The sequence below is a fragment of the Artemia franciscana genome, unplaced genomic scaffold (assembly GCF_032884065.1).
Source record: "Artemia franciscana unplaced genomic scaffold, ASM3288406v1 Scaffold_2323, whole genome shotgun sequence".
NCBI lineage: Eukaryota > Metazoa > Arthropoda > Branchiopoda > Anostraca > Artemiidae > Artemia > Artemia franciscana.
Genome location: NW_027063239.1, coordinates 17,623 through 38,869, shown reverse-complemented (window position 1 = coordinate 38,869; position 21,247 = coordinate 17,623). Strand labels below are relative to the sequence as shown.

At 33.4% G+C, this 21,247-nt stretch overlaps 1 protein-coding gene across 1 annotated transcript; it reads left to right on the top strand.

Annotated features, from left to right (window-relative positions):
* Nucleotides 1–435: 435 nt before the first annotated feature.
* On the top strand, nt 436–10,338 carry LOC136042881 (F-box/WD repeat-containing protein 7-like). Its single transcript, XM_065727813.1, has 3 exons — nt 436–840; nt 5,283–5,469; nt 8,568–10,338. Exons 1-3 carry the CDS (start codon nt 673–675, stop codon nt 8,723–8,725), a joined length of 513 nt encoding a protein of 170 aa, XP_065583885.1. The 5' UTR covers nt 436–672; the 3' UTR covers nt 8,726–10,338.
* Nucleotides 10,339–21,247: the final 10,909 nt, after the last annotated feature.

Here is a 21,247-nt window from a genome sequence, read left to right as displayed (position 1 = left end):
CAAGGTAGACTGCCTTGGGGTAATGCTTGAGTGGATTGTTTTGGCCTTAGGATTCGGGTCATTGCCAGGCGTGTAAATAGGCATAGGACAGGCTTTAATCCCGTGTTCTCGTAAGATTGTCTCTACGATTTCTTGCGTTTCTGATATTAAACATTTGTGTTTTTTATTTTCTTTTGTTCAAGTTCCTCGGCTGCATCCGTAGCTGGCTGTCATGCCAGTTCGTATTTACAATTATTATATAGACTTTTATAGCATTAAATTATTAATTGTTTTTAATAATGAGAGTGGATGGGGGTACATCTCGAGGGGGAAGGTCATGGAGGATTCCTCTCCTCTTGATATTGGTATAAAAGGTAATATCCAAGATCGTCATCCAGGGTGGTGTGTTAGGGGGCTTGATCCCAGTCGAAATTTTTGTTTGAATTGTAAAAATGTATCAAACACGCATAAAAACAAATTTTTGTTATGTTCCCCCCTGAACAGCCTCTCCCCCCTGAACCAAAATTCTGGATACGCACTTGGTCCTATCCTGAGATTATTGAAAAGCTGTGGTCCAAATATCTACTTTTTGCAATTTTGAATCCCCCTCTCTATGAAAAATGAAAGGCCCCTCCCGCGACGGTTGGGCTTATGTGCACCCATGAACTACTTACTTTATTTTATTCCTAACAGATGGATGAGAAGAAGGTTGTTAGCGGCTCTTACGACAGAAGTGTTCGCGTTTGGAATATAAAAACAGGAAACTGTGAAAAAATACTTAATGGCCACGAAGATCATGTTTTATGCGTCCAATTTTTTGGTGATATGCTTCTTAGTGGATCTGCAGATAAAACAATCAAGGTGCCTTTACTTATAAATTATCTTTATCCTCATTTGCTTTTAATTTAACTTTCTCTTTTCAGATTTTTTTTTTGGGGGGGGGGCTTGTCTAAAAGATAAAATAGAACGTAGAACTGTATCTGTATCTGGCAATGCAGTACCTAATTCCTTTTCAAATTTAAGATTGGCCAAGTGGCCCTGAGAAATTATTTCAAAACAAAGAAATGAATCTGAAATTAAACAGTTCGTGGTAACGAGCTGTAGTAAGGAGCGACCCGGCTCAATAGTAACCAAAACTCTAAAAAATGGAATTTTGATACCAATAGCTAAATCAAAAGAATCGCATTTTAATGCTGATTTTAAATATATAAGTTTCATCAAGTTTAGTCCTACCCATCAAAAGCTGCGAACCTGAGAAAATTTGCCCTATTTTAGAAAATAGGGGACCCCCCCCCTAAAAGTCATAGAATCTTCACGAAAATCACACCATCAGATTCAGAGTATGAGAGAACCCTATTGTAGAAGTTTCAAGCTCCTATATACAAAAATGTGGAATTTTGTATTTTTTGTCAGAAGGCAGATTACCAGAAGGGGGGTTATCGTATCGACCCTGTGGTCCTAGGATGTTGCGAGAGGTCTCATTCTAATGGAAATGAAAAGTTCTAGTGCCCTTTTTAAGTGACCGAAAAAATTTGAGGGCACCTAGGCCCCCTTTCACGCTAATTATTTTCCCAAAGTCACCGGATCAAAATTCTGAGATAGCCATTTTATTCAGTGTAGTCGAAAAACCTTATAAAAATGTCTTTGGGGACGACTTACTCCCCAACAGTCCCCGTGGGAGGGGCTACAAGTTACAAACTTTGACCAGTGATTACATATAGTAATGGTTATAGGGAAGTGTACAGACGTTTTAAGGGTGATTTTTTGGTTTGGGGAGGGGTTGAGAAGAGGGGGATATGTTGTGGGAGCTTTCCATCGAGGATGTCATTGGGGAAGAAAATTTCCATGAAGGGAGCGCAGGATTTTCTAGCATTATCCAAGAAAAAATACGAAAAAGTTTTTTCAACTGGAAGTAAGGAGCAGCATTAAAACTTAAAACGAACAGATTTCATTACGCATATGAGGGGATCACATCCTCCTAATACCTCGCTCTTTACGCTAAAGTATTTTTTTTGTAATTTCAACTATTTATTCTGTGGCTTTTGTGATTCAGGGGTCATTCTTAAGGAATTGGGACAAAATTTAAGCTTTATTGTAAAGAGCGAGGTACTAACGGGGGTGTGAACCCCCTTGTATCCGTAATAAAAACATGAGAATACAAAAGTTCGTTACCTAAGCTAATTTATAAGTTACGTGTATCTTTTACTAATAAAAACATTCGTAAAAAATTAAAAGTTCTAGTTGCTTTTCTAAGTAACCAAGAAATCGGAGGGCAACTAGGCCTCCTCCCCCGCTCTTTTTTCTCAAAATCATTCGATCAAAACTATGAGAAAGCCATTTAGCCAAAAAAATAAATTTGCCAAAATCAAAACATGGATTGATTCAAAAACGTTCAGAAATTAAATAAAAAAAAGTCATTTAAATGAAAGTAAGGAGTGACACTAAAACTTAAAACATACAGAAATTACTTCGTATATGAAAGGGGCTGCTTCTTCATCAACGTCCTGTTCTTTACGCTTAAGTTTTTTACTGTTAAAGTAGAGTTGAGAGAAAGAGTCAAACTTTAGCGTAAAGATTGACTCTTTCTCTCAACTCTACTTTAACTGTAAAAAACTTAAGCGTAAAGAGCGGGGCGTTGATGAGGAAGCAGCCCCTTTCATATACGAAGTAATTTCTGTTCGTTTTAAGTTTTAATCTCGCTCCTTACTTTCAGTTAAAAAAACTTGTTTTTTTATTTAATCTAAAAAAGAGAAACGGGTCTATGGCCAGAAAAGGAAACGAAGAGAACAAAAATCAAATGTATATTTGGCCTGTGTAAAACAAGGCGTCTGCAGGGTATAAAAAAGCCTAACTAGAATCTAAAACAAAAATAATATAAATAAAAATGTATACAAAACTCAACAAGCTAACTAATATATATATATATATATATATATATATATATATATATATATATATATATATATATATATATATATATATATATATATATATATATATATATATATATATATATATATATATATATATATATATATATATATATATATATATATATATACATATAGTTACTCACTTGTGCAATTGTCAGCTACCCTCGTGAACCTTACAAATGTAACTGGATTGTAAATATGAAATTACAATTAAATTTAATTATGTTGTTGTGACATAATTCTAAGGAAAGCGTTCGATGCTGCCAAAACCTGTCAAAGTGTCATTTATTATTGCTTTTGTACAATAGCTATTGTGGTCCTATTCTGTGTTTATATTTTTTTCTTCTGAATAGTTTAGCGAGATTTAATTGAAATATTAGTATCCCTAGGTAGAGAAAAGAGGAATGATCTCTCACGTGTAAGATGGGTTACATGATCCCTGAAATTGTTCTGAGAAAGCTATCAAACTGCCCTGAAAACTGATTTTATTAATTTTTGTTTGTTATTATGTTTTCTAGACTATTTTTTTCTGGATAGTGTCAATGAGATTTGATTGAAGTATTCTTTGCCTGGTTTGAAAATAAAGGAATTAATTCTCAAGCCTAAAATGGGCCGAAGGATCCTTGAAATTTATGGGGGGAAAGCAATCAAGTGTCTTTTTTCTCATAATCATTTTTGTAGATCTCTTATCTGTTTCTAGTTTCCTGCTTTTAGATACATTTTTTTCTGGAATGGGTAAGAAAGATTTATTTGAAGTAGGTCTTTATCTAAGGAGGCATTAGGGAATTTTTCACCTGTCAAGTTCCCTTATGTAGTTTGATACAAGTTACAAAACACAAGTTACAAAACATATTAAATATATATGTAAATGCTTGTCTAGAAACACAGTTTACTGGTTTTGAACCCATTTAAAATCTCTTGAACTCCTCCCCTTATATAGCCTTTAATTCTACCATTCTATGATACGAGCTACATAAAGTAAGAATATAAAGTGGTCTATAATTTGCCGGCTAAAAATGATTCATAAATTACAATTAATTTTTTTTTTTCGGGATTTAACTAAACCAGCGAGATAGGCCTATTTAGCCTATTTGAAACCGCTTTTAAGCCATGCTCACCTATGAATTGAAGAGTACTAGAATAGTAAAATTACGGCAAGTGCCTAAGAAAGAAAGAGGTTTTTTTACTACTACTAGTTCAGCTGGCTAGTAGTAGTAGTAGTATTCAGGTAATAAATCCATTTATGAAGCTAATTGTAGTAAAATCAGAAAAAACTTAATGTTTAGGGAAGCAGTTAAGAAATAGGACCCGTGCTTTAAAAACAAACAAAATGAAAATTTATCAACATAATTGACTCGAAGATGGGTTAAGATTTAATACCAAAAAAAAAAATCTTCCATAACCATTGATGGTACATAGTGGGTTGAATCCACGTTTCACTTGCATGGGTCTTAAGAACAAGTAGCAAGCTTCTCGCCGAACTTTACGACAGCGAGGATTTTTCCCTTTGCCTTTTTATTGCCAAGCATGGGATTAATCCACTGTGCAGCTCTAGGGTGGTTGAGATTTAGTAACTTTTCTTGAATCTTGCCTTTTGCTATCTTGCTTTAACTTTCTAATGCTTAATTTGAGTTTGATCTTGTAGTCTTTGAAATATCACTAGTTCCATGTCTAGATAGACGCACCCAGTCGCACCGGTATATGTCCTAGGTGTTGGGTTCTGACAGATATTCTCATCTCCTAATTCGAGAAACCTTGAAACCGAAGTTAATTGCTTATGAAATAAAACATATAGAAAAAAATCTTGTGGGTAACTTGAGGTGAGAAGGTAGGGTCGAAGCCACTAAAGGAGGACAGGATTGCAGTCATTAAAAAATTTTATTATGTACATTAATTTTTGTCATTCATACAGTCATCATGATAAGACGACCAAACTAAGAGATTGGAATTTTCAGTCTAATTAGTGCTGATTAGCCACCTTTTGCACAAATGACAACTAATCTTTTTTGTGAGAGCAATTTGTCTAAGTGCAGGCGGAGATTCCCTATCCACTCATTTGTTTTATGGACTTGACAAAAAAAAAAAAAAAAGAAACAAATAAAATCTGGAGTTTCTATTGTATTTTTTCGTGAACATGATCAGTTTGGTCTCTGGGTGGCTCAAATACTGCCAAGATTGATGTTTTTTGGCCGATCAGTATTTCAATGTATTTCGATCAAAAATGCAGATTTTACAATATACTAAATTATCGAAAATTTATATGTGATCTTTAAAATACTTTCATTTATTTAAAGAAATGTATATCCCTCAAATACGTTAAAAAATACAGCTGGAGGCTGATTGTAAAATTTTTTCTTATGTCTCTTTTAGGTATGGGATTTGCCTTCTGGTTCTTGCTCAAAAACCTTACGAGGCCACAGAGACGCAGTTACATGTATATCTTTTGACCAATCACGATTGTTTTCTGGGTCCTTAGATCGAACAATTAAAGTGTGGAATTTAAACTTAGGAAATTGTATCAATACAATTGACTGGATGTCCTCCGAAGGACATACAGGTAAGTCAATCTTTTGTTTTTGTTTTACTAATTGCCAGTTTTCATGTGACAATGGGTGGCTAAATAGTGCGCTGATTTCATGTCTAAACTGCCAAATAGCTAATGGCTAAGGCGCCAATCGGTAACATTATATCAATACAATTGGTTGGATGTCCCCTGAAGGAGATACAGGTAAGAAATTGTTTATTGGTGTTCTACCAAATGCCAGTTTTGATGTGCCAATTGATGGCTAAATAGTTCGCCAATTGGTGGCTATAATATATGTTTATGCGCCAGTAAGCATATAAATTTAATATTGAAAGTTACGCAGAAACGAATTGTTGTTCAATTAAAGGGCTCAAGAAGAATATTTCTAAATTATCAAATGTATAATGGCTAATGTGCCAGCTGGTAGTCTAAACCTTTGCCAGTTGAAAAATTTTGACCATTTTGTATAAAGCTCTTCATACTTTTAATCATATATTTTAATCATATGACTACAAGACCGTCTAATAGCTGATAAGGTCAATTTAATACATTCGGTTATCCTATCGAAGCCAAACTTTCAATTGGAAACTTGACAGGTGCGTAAAACCTAATTACAAAAATTAACAATCGAAATCTTTCTAATAATTTGATTTGTCAGAAAAAATGCATAGATCAAAGACTATGCCCAGAGGCTATAGTCTGTAAGAGACCAAACACGACGTTAACATCAATACTTCAATTGAAATAAGGACAAAAAGCGGAAAAACAAAAGTATTTAGGCTTCATCGGCCTCATACAACCGACTACACACACACACACACATATATATATATATATATATATATATATATATATATATATATATATATATATATATATATATATATATATATATAAGAACTTGATCAATCGAAACCAAATTTTAAATATCCTGAGTCCAAAAATTTCAAAGCAATTCAATTTGAACAATTTATGAATTTCGACAGAACATCAAGTAAAGATAACTTATTTGGCAAAATTTCCCAAAAATACCTATTAGATTTGATGTGTTTTTGCATCGAACCTAGAAAACGGAGAAAATCTTTTAGGATTCGTTGATTCAATTTTCTTTCTATGTCAAAGATAATATTAGAAAAAAAATGTAGTGAAAATCAAATCTTTAGTTTTTAGATAAAAGGCTCGAGAAAATCGTCAGATGTGAACCTGAAACCAGTGCTATATACAGCGCTGTATACCTATGATAAAATACAACGCTTTGATCCAGTAAAAACAGACTACATAATAAAAAAGAAAAAGAACAAAGATAATTCGTAAATATATTAGCCATCTTCAAAGGGCCCGTAAAGCTTCTATAATAAATTTGGATTAATTGTTGTAAAGAAAGTTGTAATGTTTGTAAGAAAGTTTAAAGGGGTTGACAACTTCAGTAGTAAAGTACACACTGAAACCAAAAATAGGCTGATACCAATTGTGAGACATATAGGGAAGTTTTAAGCAGTCGGCTGTTAGCTCATTTATCATCTTCGGAAATGAGGGGCTCGCAACTTTTTCTAGTTGGTGTACCTATTATTTGTTTCCGATGTATTTGGTGGTAAGACCAATTTAGTTCCAGTGGTAAGACATGTAGGGGACTTGTAAGTAATAATCGACTGTTAGGCTACAATCATTTTCGGTGATGAGGGGTTTTCAATTTTTGCTAGTTGCAATGAGGGGTTTGCTACTTTTGCGAGTTGGTATACCTAGTATTTCTTTAAGATCCTTACAGATTAACAACTTCATCGTTTAATTGAAGCACCAAAACCAATTGTTGCTCTCGCAATACTTTACTCGGCGAAGCCGAACAAAGGTTGCCACAACACCTCACGTTGCCCGTGCAACGTAGATCTGATTTTGATGCCATTCGTTAGTTTTACTTCACGGAAAAAGTTCGGGGGTTCTTACGCTGATCTGAAAATCCATTAATTTTTTTTTTAGTTTTAATGATGGAGTATAAACAAACATATTTTATATTGCTCTTTATTGTTTTTGGTTTTTGTCTATTTGGGTGATCTTCTGTCAACTCCCTACCTAGTATTACGCACCTTGTCCATGAGTTTCTCCTTCTATAGTTTGTGGTTTTGATTTTTATTCATTCATTTACTTCTTTGTGTTGAAAAGTTCAGCTCTTGTGTCCATCATACACAGAAGCTATGAGCTCAGCTCTCTGTTTGTTTGGTTGTGTTTTTTTTTTTGAATGTTGGAGTTTCCGGAATTCATATACATAATTATTATCATTTGTTTTACTGTCTCTTTGGCTACTTAATTTTTCTCGTAGGGAGAGTTTTCCTGAGGCAAATTGTCCGGGGGAATTTTTCCCCTATATTTCCCGTAACAAATCCCATATGTGGAGAATGGGCAAGTTGCATAACTTACAGCCCTGTCCTATCAATTACGGGGTTCGTATTATCCCCAAAGGCATAGTTGTTTGACCTTCAAAATATGCTGAACTAAATGTCTATCTCAATATTTGATCAGATGTCTTTGGGGAAAAAGGGGCATGGGATGGGGACTAATTGCCCTCCAATTTGTTTGCTCACTTAATAAGGGCAACAGAATATCTTATTTTCGTTCGAATGATCCCTCTCTTGATCTTCTAGGACCATTGGTCGTGTACGATCACCCCTAGAAAAAAGTAAGAAACACGCATTCGTGATTTTTCTTCTGGCAAAAAAGTACAACATTCCACATTTTGATAGATAAGAATTTGAAACCTCAATAGTAGGGTACTGTGATATGCTGAATCTGGTGGTTTTTCAATAAGATTCCTTGACTTTTTGGTGGTGTTTCCACCTTTTTTCAAGAATCCGACAAATTTTCTCAGGCTCATAGCTCTTAATAGATAACATAAAGGCTAAGGAATTTTGCTACAAAATTGTGATTTTCAGAGTTTTGGTTACTATTAGGCTGAGCCTCTCTTTACTTTCAGTTCGTTACTACAAACTGTTTGATAGTGCATCTATTTGTTCTGAAGTTTTCTTTTTTTTTTCTACAATCTTATTTTCTAATCACGTCACGTTTTGTTTTACTATTATATTATATATAATAATATAAAATATAACATTATATTATATTTTCAAACTATTTTGTTATAGGCGTCATTCGCTGTCTTCAAGCTGATGCATCAAAATTAGTAAGTGCTGCAGACGATAGAACCCTTAAAGTTTGGAGTTTAGATACTGGGCAAAGGATTGCAACCCTGAGAAATCATACAGATGGCGTTACTTGTCTTCAATTCAATGACTTTTTGTGATTGTTTCTGGGTCTTATGATAGAACTGTCAAGTTATGGGATTTCAGTGTCTGTTAAAATACTCGTGGATTGGCTGCTGTAAGAATTTTAAAGACGCCTATTCGATTAAGTCCATAAAAATAAACAAGGGGGACAGTGAGAAAGGAAATATGTCGCGGGTTCTTATTTTGCTTATAGCTTAGTCAAAACAACAACTATTTGCCATTGTTTTTTACAATTTAGGATCATTTACCATTTACTGCAATTATTACCCTGTTGAAATGATTTTCAAAAAAGGTTCTAAACTTTTGGATGGATTTACCCTAATTGGGTTCTAAAAAAAATATTTGCCATCTTACACAATTTGTCAAAATGTACTTGTTGTATTTAGTTTTTTAGAAATTGATCCTTGATTTTGGGAATTTCTTTTTAAAAGTACAAATAGTAGGGTCAATCATTTGCTTCGTCACGAATATCTAAGGAAATTGTAAATTTATTAATCAATTTGGCTTCTGGGCTTGTTTCTTTTTCTCAACTGTCTTTCAAGAAAATATCTAAGGAATCTCATTATTTTGGATATTAAACATATACTTTATAATATAAACAAATACCATTCAATTTCAAAATATTAAGATTTCATATTAAGTACAATATTAATATTGAAAAATTGAAAAATAAAATAATTTAATTCTATTGAATTTAAGATAGTAATTAGGTTTGGTACTTAGTAGTGTTGCGACTACAAACGATGTATCAAATTTGTTTGTGTTAATTTATTGTGTCATTATTTGTGTTTAGGTGAAATTTTTGTAAAGATAGGGATATATGATGGTAGGTGCGTTCCGTGAGTAGTTTCTAGCGTAGACTGAATCTAAAAGGCTCTTTAAAACATCGATTTAATGATATATTACAAAAATAGTCTAACAGACCAACATATTTCAGTTAAACGAATAAAAGTACCAAGGATATGAAAAAAGAAACATTTTTGTGCCCTGGATTCATCAAAGCTATTTTCATCCCTGGGAACTGTGATTTTCTATAATTAATCCTTTGGTTGTTTCAAAATAATGAAGTTTTTAGGGCAGTACCACATTTTTATCAGTGTTGCCATGTTCAATTGTGAAAATAAATAAGCAGAACTAATTAGCGAAATTTGACAACGCTTTTCGTCTTAAAAAATCAAAATATTAGCAAGCTGTTGTTTCTCACAGACAACTGAACCTTTAAGGGAATGCTACACCTATGTTTTCACGCTTCTGCTTTTTAATTTGGCTGTTTTTACCTTAATTTTGCTAGTTTCTCTCTTACGTTTATTTTTTTAATTTGGTACCCACTACTACCGAAACCTCTATAGCTGCAAACGGAGGTCTGGTCCATTAAAATTTGAATTCCCTATTTTTACTAAATATTTTAGATATATATAGTTGCGTAGGTTTCTATTTAACTATTTAAACAGTCGGATTTCATTGTAACTCTTCTTGGTACTTTGTGTCGAGACAAAACTAGTTTTAATAATGTTTTTAAAACTAGAACTTTTGCTTGTTTAGTTTTATGGTAAAATATCTAATAAGTTGGTGGCAGCTAGACGGTAGGCGGTAACCTGAATTATTTCTTGTGTAGACAGTGTCTTGTTTTCTGTTGTTTTTTTTTTTTTTTTTTTTTTTTTTTTTTTTTTTTTTTTTTTTTTTTTTTCTCTTGTTGATTAATTGATTTGTAATGCTTTCCCTTTGCCATAGCTAAAATAAAATTGATTTTTGTCATAAAATGAATAGAAAAACAGGAATTGAGTATAAAGTAAAAATCCTTGTTTTGAATAAATTGAGTACCTAATGCTTAAAGTTATCTGTTTTCGTTTTGATTCTTCTACTAGTTTCAAAGTTAGCCTGCTAACTTTGTAACCAGTAGGCTAACCACAATTTCTTCTTCTACTTGCATTCTTTTGCTTCTTCCAAATTAGACTTATAACTTTGCAGTTAGTTGGCTAACTAACAAGAAAATGAACAAAATTTATTTTTTAAGAAATTACTTTAAAAATACTGGGACAATTGGAAAATCTTCATATTTAGGGTATGCAGTCCCCCTCTCCCTCCATAATTGACTGATAGGTGAGGATAATTCTTTAGACCAAATTGGCTAATTGTGATGTCAGAATGAATTAATGAGTAATTTTATTAGACAAAAGCAATTAAAATAATTGTTTTAAAGAGTAATTAGTTAATTAGTTATTTATTTGGTATTTAGTAATTTAAGTGCTACTTTTGAGAATTATTAATTTAATTATTATTATTATTTAGTTGGTAATTTAAAAAGTAATTATTGATTTTATTAGACAAAAGTAATTAGAATAAGTAATTTTATTTAACATAAAAGGTCAAATAACCGAGAACACTAAGAAAAGGAGACGGAATCTTTTTTTCAAAAAAAGAAGTTTGTTTTTTAAAAACGCCTAAAAAGGCTTTTTAGGTCTTTAATGCTCTAATTGGTAGTCTTTAAAAAATGATAATTTCTTCAGAACAGGTTAAACTTCTCTCATTCTCTCCTTCCCATCTTTTGGTCTGTACTTATCAATCGTTTCACTAATTTAAGGAAAGCTGGAAAATTAACCACCATTGATGAAAAAGTGTTTTAAACTGTTTTTCTAAATAATTTTATGTAGAGTTGGTGGCAGTTGTTCAGGAGAATTTAGTTTATGTAACGAAGTAAGATTTCGCTATTAAAACTAATCGAGATAATAGTTGCCGTTCTCGAATTAGCAACAAATGGTGAATTTTCCTCACTAGCCAGTTTTACTTAACATGTTTTTAATTTTACGTTACTATGGGCTGTGGTTCGTTCATTACTAGGCTGCAGCTACTGCTGCAACCAGGATGGAACAAGATTTGTAGGAAAGCAAAAAAAATCTGAACATTGCGAGCGATGTTAAGGTCCTTGTTGTTTGTTAGACAGAAAAATTTAGAAAGTTCTCTTTTTTATTTTATTTTAATCAAATAGAAAACAACACTGGGGTATACAAGACGATGAAATAAAGAAAAAGCAGAAAAAAAATATCAACTCAAAATATGACAAAAAGTCGATTTAATTATTATCAGGAAAATAAAAAACTAAGATTATACTTAGAAATAAAATCCCAAGATATCAGGTTTTTTGTTTGTTTTTTTTTTTGTTGTTTTTTTTATTGTTTTTTTTTTTTTTAAGAGAAAAGAAACTTTCCGCAAAATAAAAACACTTTTGAAAATGGTCTCATTTTTCTCATTTTATTTCGTTTTGATTATGGTCTTGTAAAACAGAAAAAAAAACGATAGAAAATGTGATTGAACTATTATCATTTAAATTTGCAAGGAAGTTTGGAAAACTCAATGGAATTTGAATTATACGACATAAAATTTTCCAGAATTTTTTTTCTTTTTCTCAAAATAGAAAAACAGCACTGGAGCACAAACGATGATGAAATAAAATAAAAATAGAAAATATGAATGTAGGAACGAAATAACAAAGAATCGTTTTAACTAACATCAGAGAGGAAAAATTAGTTGATTTCGAAAAATGAAATTCGAAAAACATCAAAAGTTACATTTTCTGCCAAAAAAAAAAACCGTCTGAAAAAAACACTCTAAATGTGGTCTGTTTTTTTTATTTTATTCCATTTGTGGCCTTGTAAAATACAAAAAAAATATAATCGTCCAGCTACGTTAATAAAAAAAATTCGGATGATTTAAGTTGCAAGACGTAAATTTTTCAGGGGATTGAAAAAAAAACGGCCTTGGAATGTAAGAACTTCTATTTTCTATAAAAAAAAAAAAGTAAATAAAGAAAATTAGGCTTTTTTGCAAAAAAAAGAAATACTTTTGTGACTGATCTATGTTTTGAATAGCGTTCTCATAACATCAAAATTTTTTTAGTCTATTCCTTAGTGAAAATATGCCTAGAAAAGATGCAATATTACGAATTAAAATTTTCTAATTCATATCTTAAGTAGATGGGGTATATTGTTTCGCAAGATTTGTCGCTCAGGAATGTCTGTTTTTTTTAATACTGATGTATTGCTTGTGATATATTTTGGTTGCATAATCAAATTTTATTATTTTTGCTGTTGTAAGCGATAAAAAGGAAAAGGTATATAGAAAATTAAAACTAACAATTTTGAAAAATTTTTAAACACCAACAATGCCATTATAACCAAATTAGGTTTTGGAGGAGTAAATAAAGCTCTGAGGTTAAGGAGATTTTGGAGTTTCTTGGGTACATACGAATAATTTATTTCTATGGACTGGGAGAGAATAGAGAAGCTAATGTTAGAGGGAGGGGGAGATTCCCATTTAGTCGGCCGATGCAGTATGCTTAGTTTTGGATTTGGGGGTGGTTCCAGGAATTGGTTCTACTGGCATCTCCCCCAACCCCTCCGATGGTCGCAAACTATACCAATAAAAGGGTCGTAGGGATGAAACATATCGAATCAGCTTCCCCATTCTCTCTCAGTCCATAGAAATAGATTTTCATATGTAACCAAGAAGTGCGGTGTAAAAATTATATGTTTAGTGTTTCTGATAGTTTAAAATAACGGAAAAATAAAGAAATGACAATGAGGTCTGTAAAATAGTAGGGTAGCCTAGAGTGAGGAAGTTCTTTTTATTCTAATTTTTTCGCTTTATTTTAATGTGATGTTTTGTTCTGATTATGTCTTTGGAGTTGATTGTATTTCCTTTTTAAGAGTTTTTGTTGCAGATTTAGTAGATTATTTTTCAACTTTATATAGATATAAAAGTGACCTAATGCGGTATTCTCTTTGTGAAACCATGTAATGAATTTTTTTCTCATTTTAAGGTTTGTAATTTGCACGACATTTTGTTCAAAGAATCTTTTATATTAAACACAGGTTGGAATATTGTGTTTGTTGTAGATGACAAAAAAGTGGTTGCTGTAAGTGACATATTTAATCTAAATTTAATTTTCATGTGACTTGTAGGCTATATTAAATTGGGCTTTTTAGCCTCCTTTTTCCCTGTTTTCTTCATTAAATATTCAAATGCTCAAAATTTAATTAAAAAAAAAAAATCAAATCTACGAGTTATCTGCACTTAACCGTGCATTCAATGCATCGTAACAGTTATCTGGTAGACTATTCTTGTACGCTGGGTTGGGGCTCTTTGATCTGTCTCCCTTCCCCTAAAATATCTATGTTTTACGGCTAAACATTTATGCGGATGAAAGATGACAGTTTGCTGAAGATTGTCCCTTTGGGCCAACCGTTTGGGGCTACACGGAATGCAGGTCGTCCTCGTCTGGGGTGGGAGGATGTCATAGATAAAGATTTTAAGGAAATTTGAACATCCTTGGAGGGTGTAAAGAGGGAGGCCTATAATAGATTAGATTAGAGGAGGAGGGTAATTAGCTATGTTAGCTTATGCTATGTAATTAGTTATTAGTAGTAGTGGTAGCAGTAGTAGTTTTCAGTATCCCACTGTAATATGTATTTTAACTTTTGCCTCCCCCCCCAGTGTCCTTCCTAAAAGTTTAATTACGTTATATCTTGTTAAATGCCTTAGTTTGTGTAAACTTTAAAATTTCCGAAAATCTAGAATAGACATTGAGCTGCAAAACACTTTTCTTAAGGGTGTCTATGTGTCACAAACCAGCTGGGAAAATTCTAAAGACTTTGTTCTTTTTTTCTAAAGTGATGGCTATCCGGAAGTGGGAAAAGGTCGAGCGTATCTAGTATCGAAGTATCTCTCGAGCAAGTTCAATAAGTTTACATAGGTGAACTTTGAATGCGAGTTCAATTCAATATTTTGCCAATTCAATTTTGCCAATCGAAAATAAAGAGCAGTGTTGAACCTGAAAACGAACAAAAGCTATTCTGTATATGAGGGGGACCTATATATTTGGCTTAGGAACCTCAAAATATATCCTTACCATAACAAGAAAAAATGGGAGCTGTTTCAATGATTGTAAGTAGCGACAGTGAAACCTAAAAATATCTAAAATTATTTGTCTACATAAGGGAGGCTGCCAACCCTCCCCCCTCTCTTCCCACTCTTTATACTCAAGTTTGTCTAGTACTTTACTGAAAGCATTTTAGAATACAACAAATAGAGTCAGGTGTTAATCTGTTGTAAGTAGTCATTTGGTATATTATATGTGAAATAATCTTTTTTTGGCCCCTTCAACCCCTTACTCTTTCCGCTAAAGTTTCGCTAGAGTTCGCTTGAGAGTGGTAAAATATAGCTGGCTGGTTATTGCAAGGGTTTAAGTTACTGATTTTCCTTCAAAACTGTCGGACTAAAATGTGATTCTTGTTTTTAGCAAATGGAAACAAATAAAACGATCTCGGGGCAGTGTGAGGAAATAGGTGAACTTTGTATTACGTTGCTCCTGTATTTATGAAAATAGACAATAAGGAATTTACAAGACAGTGAAACTTGCTCAAAACTCACATGAATATTTCGGCTCCATATCCCAGAGTCCTGGTTGACCCTCCTTGAATTAAGGATTTTGGGACAGTTTGAATTATCAGTTTTAAAGGTCGTATCTTACTGTGAGACTTAGTTTAGTTATTAATTTTAAAAACTTTTCCCACAAAACAAGTTATTCAACGAAAAGTAAAGAGACTTTCTAAGCCAATAATGAGCAAAAATAAAGTCAAATAATCCTCCAACCGTAAAACTTCAACAAATCAATAAATAAACGAAACTCAAAAAGAACAGAAATTGCAATAAATGGTCAAGTCAAAATCAAAACGAGCAAAAATGAACATGAGTAGGGCTGATAACCCCCATGCCTTCTCAAGACCAGAACATAATTTGCGCTTTACTGAAAAAAAAACAAATGACTGTGGATTGTCAATTTAATTGACATATACTGATATTCGTTCCTTAATGTTTTGATTTTTTTTATTTATGAAAGTAAGAGAAGCGAAAACATCTAAAACGTGTTTTTTTTTTAGTAAAGCGCAAATTATGTTCTGGTTTAGATAAGACATGGGGGTTATCAGCCCTACTCATGTTAATTTTTGCTCGTTTTTATGGCACTTGGTGACATACCAAGTGACATATAGCGATCGCAGTTTATGTCGGTCTCTAGGTCTGTCTGTCCTGGGTTCTCTAGTTTGGGCACTTTCATATAAGCTAGGATGATGGAATTTGGCAGGCGTATCAGGGACCAAATCAGATTAAATTAGAAATAGTTGTTTCCCCGATTCGACCATCTGGGGGGAGAGAGGGGGGGGCGGTTAATTCGTAAAAATTAGAAAAAATGAGGTATTTTTAACTTACGAACAGGTGATGGGATCTTAATAAAATTTGATATTTAGAAGGTTATCGTGTCTTAGAGCTCTTATTATAAATCCCAACAGAATCCGGTGACATTGGGGGGAGTTGGAGGGAGAAACCTGAAATCTTGGAAAACGCTTAGAGTGGAGAGATCAGGATGAAACTTTGAGAAAAAAATAAGCACAAGTCCTAGATACGTGATTGACATAATCGGACTGAATCCGCTCTATTTGGGGGAATTGGAGGGGGTGTTGATCCGGAAAAATTAGAAAAAATGAGCTATTTTTAACTTACGAACGAGTGATTGGATTTTAATGAAATTTGACATTTAGAAGGATCTCGTAACTGAGACCTCTTATTTTAAGCCCCAACCGGATACAGTGTCATTGTGGGGGGACCGGGCATCTTGGAAAACGCTTAGAGTGGGGAGATCGTGATGAAACTTGGTGGGAAGAATGAGCACAAGTCCAGGATGCGTGATTGATATAACTGGACCGAAGCCGCTCTTTTGGGCGGAGGGGACACCTAATTTGGTAATTCAGAAACATAAGAAAATATTTTGTATTTTTAACTTACGAATGGGTGATTAGATCTTAATGAAATTGAATATGTAGAAGGACCTCGTGTCTCAGAGCTCTTCTTTTAAATGCTGAGTGGATCTGGTGACACTGGGGTGAGTTGGAGGAGGAAACCTGAAATCTTGGAAAACGGTTAGAGTGGAGAGATTGTGATAATACTTGGTGGTAAGAATAAGTTGAAGTCCTAGGTACGAGATTGAAATACCCATACCGGATTGGCTGTCTTTGGGGGGGGGGGGGGTTGATTCGAAAAATCAGAAAAACGATAGATTTTTAACTTACGAACGGGTTATAAGATCTTAATAAAATTTGATATTTAGGAGGATCTCTTGTCTCAGAGCTCTTATTTTAGATCCGTTCCATAAAAACGTTATATGCTCTGGGCATAACTTACAATTCTTGTCAATAGACTCTGGGGGATTGTGCTCACCCTAAAGACATTGTCATATGATTTTAGGACAATTGGTAACGAAATGGCTATCTCACAATTTCAATTGAATGAGTTTTGGGGGGAAAGGAGGGCTAATTGCCCTCCATCATGTTTTACTCTTAAAAAAAAAACTAGAACTACGTATGGTTATCTCATGGTTTAGATTAGATGATTATCTCAACATTTTGATTAGATGTATTTTGGGAACTGATGGGCATAGGGGGGTTTGTTGCACTCCAATCACTTTTGACTATTAAAAAAGCCCTTTCAAGTTCCAATCGAATGAGCCTTTTTAAAGTTGATACGACAACAAATTGCCATTTCAGAATTTATATCAGACGCATTTTAGGAAGATATGAAGGGTGGGGGGAGTATTTGAATCTTTAAAAGGGTTCTAGAACTTCTGATTACCAATCCGATAAGCTCCATCCGAACTTTATACGACCACCCTTTATATGAAAACTTTATATAGCACCAGGGCATCATTTACAGCTCTTGTCGTGAGGGTTGTGAGGTGGGGCATGTTATCCTCAAAGACATAATTTTTGGATATTTACCTACGCCAAAAAAATGGCTATCTCAAGATTTTGATTGGATGTGTTTGGAAAAAGGGTTTGCGTGGGAGGGGGGCTAGTTGCCCTCAAATCACTTTCAATTATTAAAAGAGATACTAGCCCCTTCAATTTTCAATCGAATGAGCCTTTTTAGAAGTTTTTACGACAACAAATAGCCGTCCCAAAATTTCTATCAGATGCATTTCAGGAAAATATGAGATGTGGGGCCATACACCCTCCGATCACTTTGAATCTTAAATTGTTATTAAAACTTCTGAATACCAATCCAATGAGCCCCCTCTGAAGTTTATACGACTACATTTCTGTAAAAACTTTACATAAATCCCGGGCATAACTTACAAACCTTGCCCTGAAGGCTATGGGGGGGGGTGGTTGTCATTCTCAAAGACAACTTCCTGACTTTTCAACAACGTTGAACAAAATGACTATCTCAAAACTATTGGATGTCTTTGGGGAAATGGTGGACGTGGGTGTGGGGTTAGTTGCCTTCTAATCACTTATGAGCATTAAAAAGAGCACTAACCCTTTCAATTTCCATTCGAAGGAGCCCTTTTTTGAAGTTTCTATGAAAACTTGAAACGAAGTGCCCATATCACTCTTTACTTAGACGGCGATATTACGCTGCATATGATATCATGGTTTTGCTGAGGACGACTCTTGGATATTAATCCGAATATTCGTTTGAGGTTTGAGCAAGATTCACAGTCTATGAAATTATTTATTGCTTTATTTGTTGTTTGTTTTGTTTTTTGGAAATGTTTTTGGCTCTTACGTTAGAGCATTCAGTTTTGAAGTATCGGTAGGGTTACGAACAACAATTCTTACTTTATCATATTCAGAATAATTGTAGTCAATACATTCCAATTACAGCCCTACTATACTTTGCCCTCTTGTGCAAATTAAATAAAAAAAACAAGTTTTTTTTAAATGAAAGTAAGGAGCGACATTAAAACTTAAAACGAACAGAAATTACTCCGTATATGAAAGGGGCTTTTCCTCCTCGACACCCCGCTCCTTACGCTAAAGTTTTTTATTGTTTTAAAAAGTAGAGTTGCGAGAAAGAATCAAACTACTTTCATTTAAAAAAACTTGTTTTTTTTATTTAATTTCTGAAAGTTTTTGAATTAATGCATGTCTGATTTTGGCTCTCCGTACATAAATTATTAAAATGAAATTTGCATATTAATTCTTCTTTTTGGCTAAATGGCTTTCTCTTAGTTTTGATCAGACGATTTTGAGAAATAAGGGGTGGGGAAGGAGGTCTAGTTGCCCTCCAATTTTTCGGTTACTTAAAAAGACAACTAGATCTTTTAATTTTTAACGAACATTTTTATTAGTAAAAAAAAAATACGTAACTTAAGAACTAACTTACGTAACAAACTTTTATATTCTTATATTTTTGATTATATATATGAGGGGGTTGGTCCCCTCGTTAATTCCTCGCTCTTCACACTAAATCTTGTTTTATCCCAATTCTTTAAGAATGACCCCTGAATCAGAAAGGCCGTAGAATAAATAGTTGAAATTATTAAAAAAATTTTAGCATAAAGAGCGAAGTATTTATCTCCTCCTAAATACCTCGCTCTTTATGCTAAAGTATTTTTAGAACCCCTCATATGCGCAATAATCTCTGTTCGTTTTAAGTTTTAATGCTTCTCCTTACTTTCAATTGAAAAAACTCGTTGTTTTTTTTTTTTTTTTTTTTTAGTAATGCTAGAAAGTCCTGCGCCCTTTTCATTGAATTTCTCTTCCTCCATGAAATATTCCTCCAAGGAAAGATCCTCCCATATAGCCCCTCCCCTGAACCCCACACCCAAACCAAAAAAATCCCCCTGATAACGTCGGTACACTTCCCAGTAACCATTACTGTATGTAAACATTGGTCAAAGTTTGTAACTTGCAGCCCCTCCACCAGGGACTGTGGGGGGTAAGTCATCCCCAAAGACATAGTTATTATGGTTTTCGACTATGCGGAACAAAATGGTCATCTCAAAATTTTGATCCGTTGACTTTGGGAAAAAAATGAGCGTGGGAGGGGGCCTAGGTGCCCTCCAATTTTTTTGGTCACTTAAAAAGGGCACTAGAACTTTTTATTTCCATTAGAATGAGCCCTCTTACAACACTCTAGGACCACTTGGTCGATACGATGACCCCTGGGAAAAAAAAAACACAAAAAAACAAATAAACACGCACCCGTGTTTTGTCTTCTGGCAAAAAATACGAAATTCCACATTTTTGTAGATTGGACCTTGAAATTTTTTCTATAGGGTTCTCTGATACGCTGAATGCGATGGTGTAATTTTCGTTAAGATCTAATGACTTTTAGGGGGTGTTACCCCCTATTTTCCAAAATAAGGCAAATTTTCTCAGGCTCGTAACTTTTGATGACAAAGACTAAATTTGATGAAACTTATATATTTAAAATCAGCATAAAAATCTGATTCTTTTGATATATCTTTTAGCATCGAAATTCCGTTTTTTAGAGTTTCGTTTACTATTGAGCCAAAACGATCAAACAGTTCGTTACCAAGAACTGTTTGATCAGCACTGGAAGACCGAATCCGAGAAGTCATATATATATATATATATATATATATATATATATATATATATATATATATATATATATAATAGTAGATAGTAAAGTAGATAGTCTTTTTACATAAATTATCACTGGAAGACCGAATCCGATAAGGCACGTCTATTAAACCAAATCGAGCAATTATTTTTCTGTTTCGGGGCCATCTAGGAAGCCGGAGGAGGAATTTGCAATATCTAAAATAAGCCGCACGTAGAGTATGGCGATCTTTCTTACGAAACAAATGAGCCGTGCCTGATTAAAACAAAAGCACAGGAGTGCAATAAGCGTTATAAATCATTTACAAACACAAACCGTTGCGGATGTAACGGCTTTTGTTTGGGGATATTTTTCCGTAAGCGACACGTAGGTTTTTCACGGCTTGATTCACTTTCAGCGTAAAGAGTGGGGTGTTGATGAGGAAGCAGCCCCTTTCGTATTCGTAGTAATTTCTGTTCGTTTTAAGTTTTAATGTCGCTCCTTACTTTCAGTTCAAAAAACTTGTTTTTTTTCTATTTAATCTAAACAAGTGATTGACTAGATATGCATGTTCAGGCATGGAAGTCTTGCTGGACCTACATTTGAACGCTATTTTACCTAGAGTGGCGTTTTCATACAGGTGTAGTTACAAATTAATATCTTAAAAACTTGTCTAGCCAGATAGACTCTAGAACTAGACTCTAGCATTGAGTGCTTATTTACTTTAACGGTTTAATATTACATATAACGTTAAATATGTTAAATAACGTTTAACGTTAACATTAAACGTTATAACGTTAAATAAAAAAATTATTTTACGTCTTAACGTTAAATAAAATATAATGATGATAATAATAATAATAATAATAATAATAATAATAATAATAATAATAATAATAATAATAATAACAATAATAATAATAACAATAACAATAATAATAATAATAATAATAATAATATAATAATATTTTATCTATTATCCACTGCTCAAAACAATGTGAGGATAGTGGAGTAAAAGGAGAGAAAACAAAATAAATATCATAAAAGAAAAAAAAACACAAGAGAAGAAAGCAACACATAAGTACAATAAAATGTTGCAGTAAAAACTTAATAATTTTGAAAGAACCAGAAGAATTTTG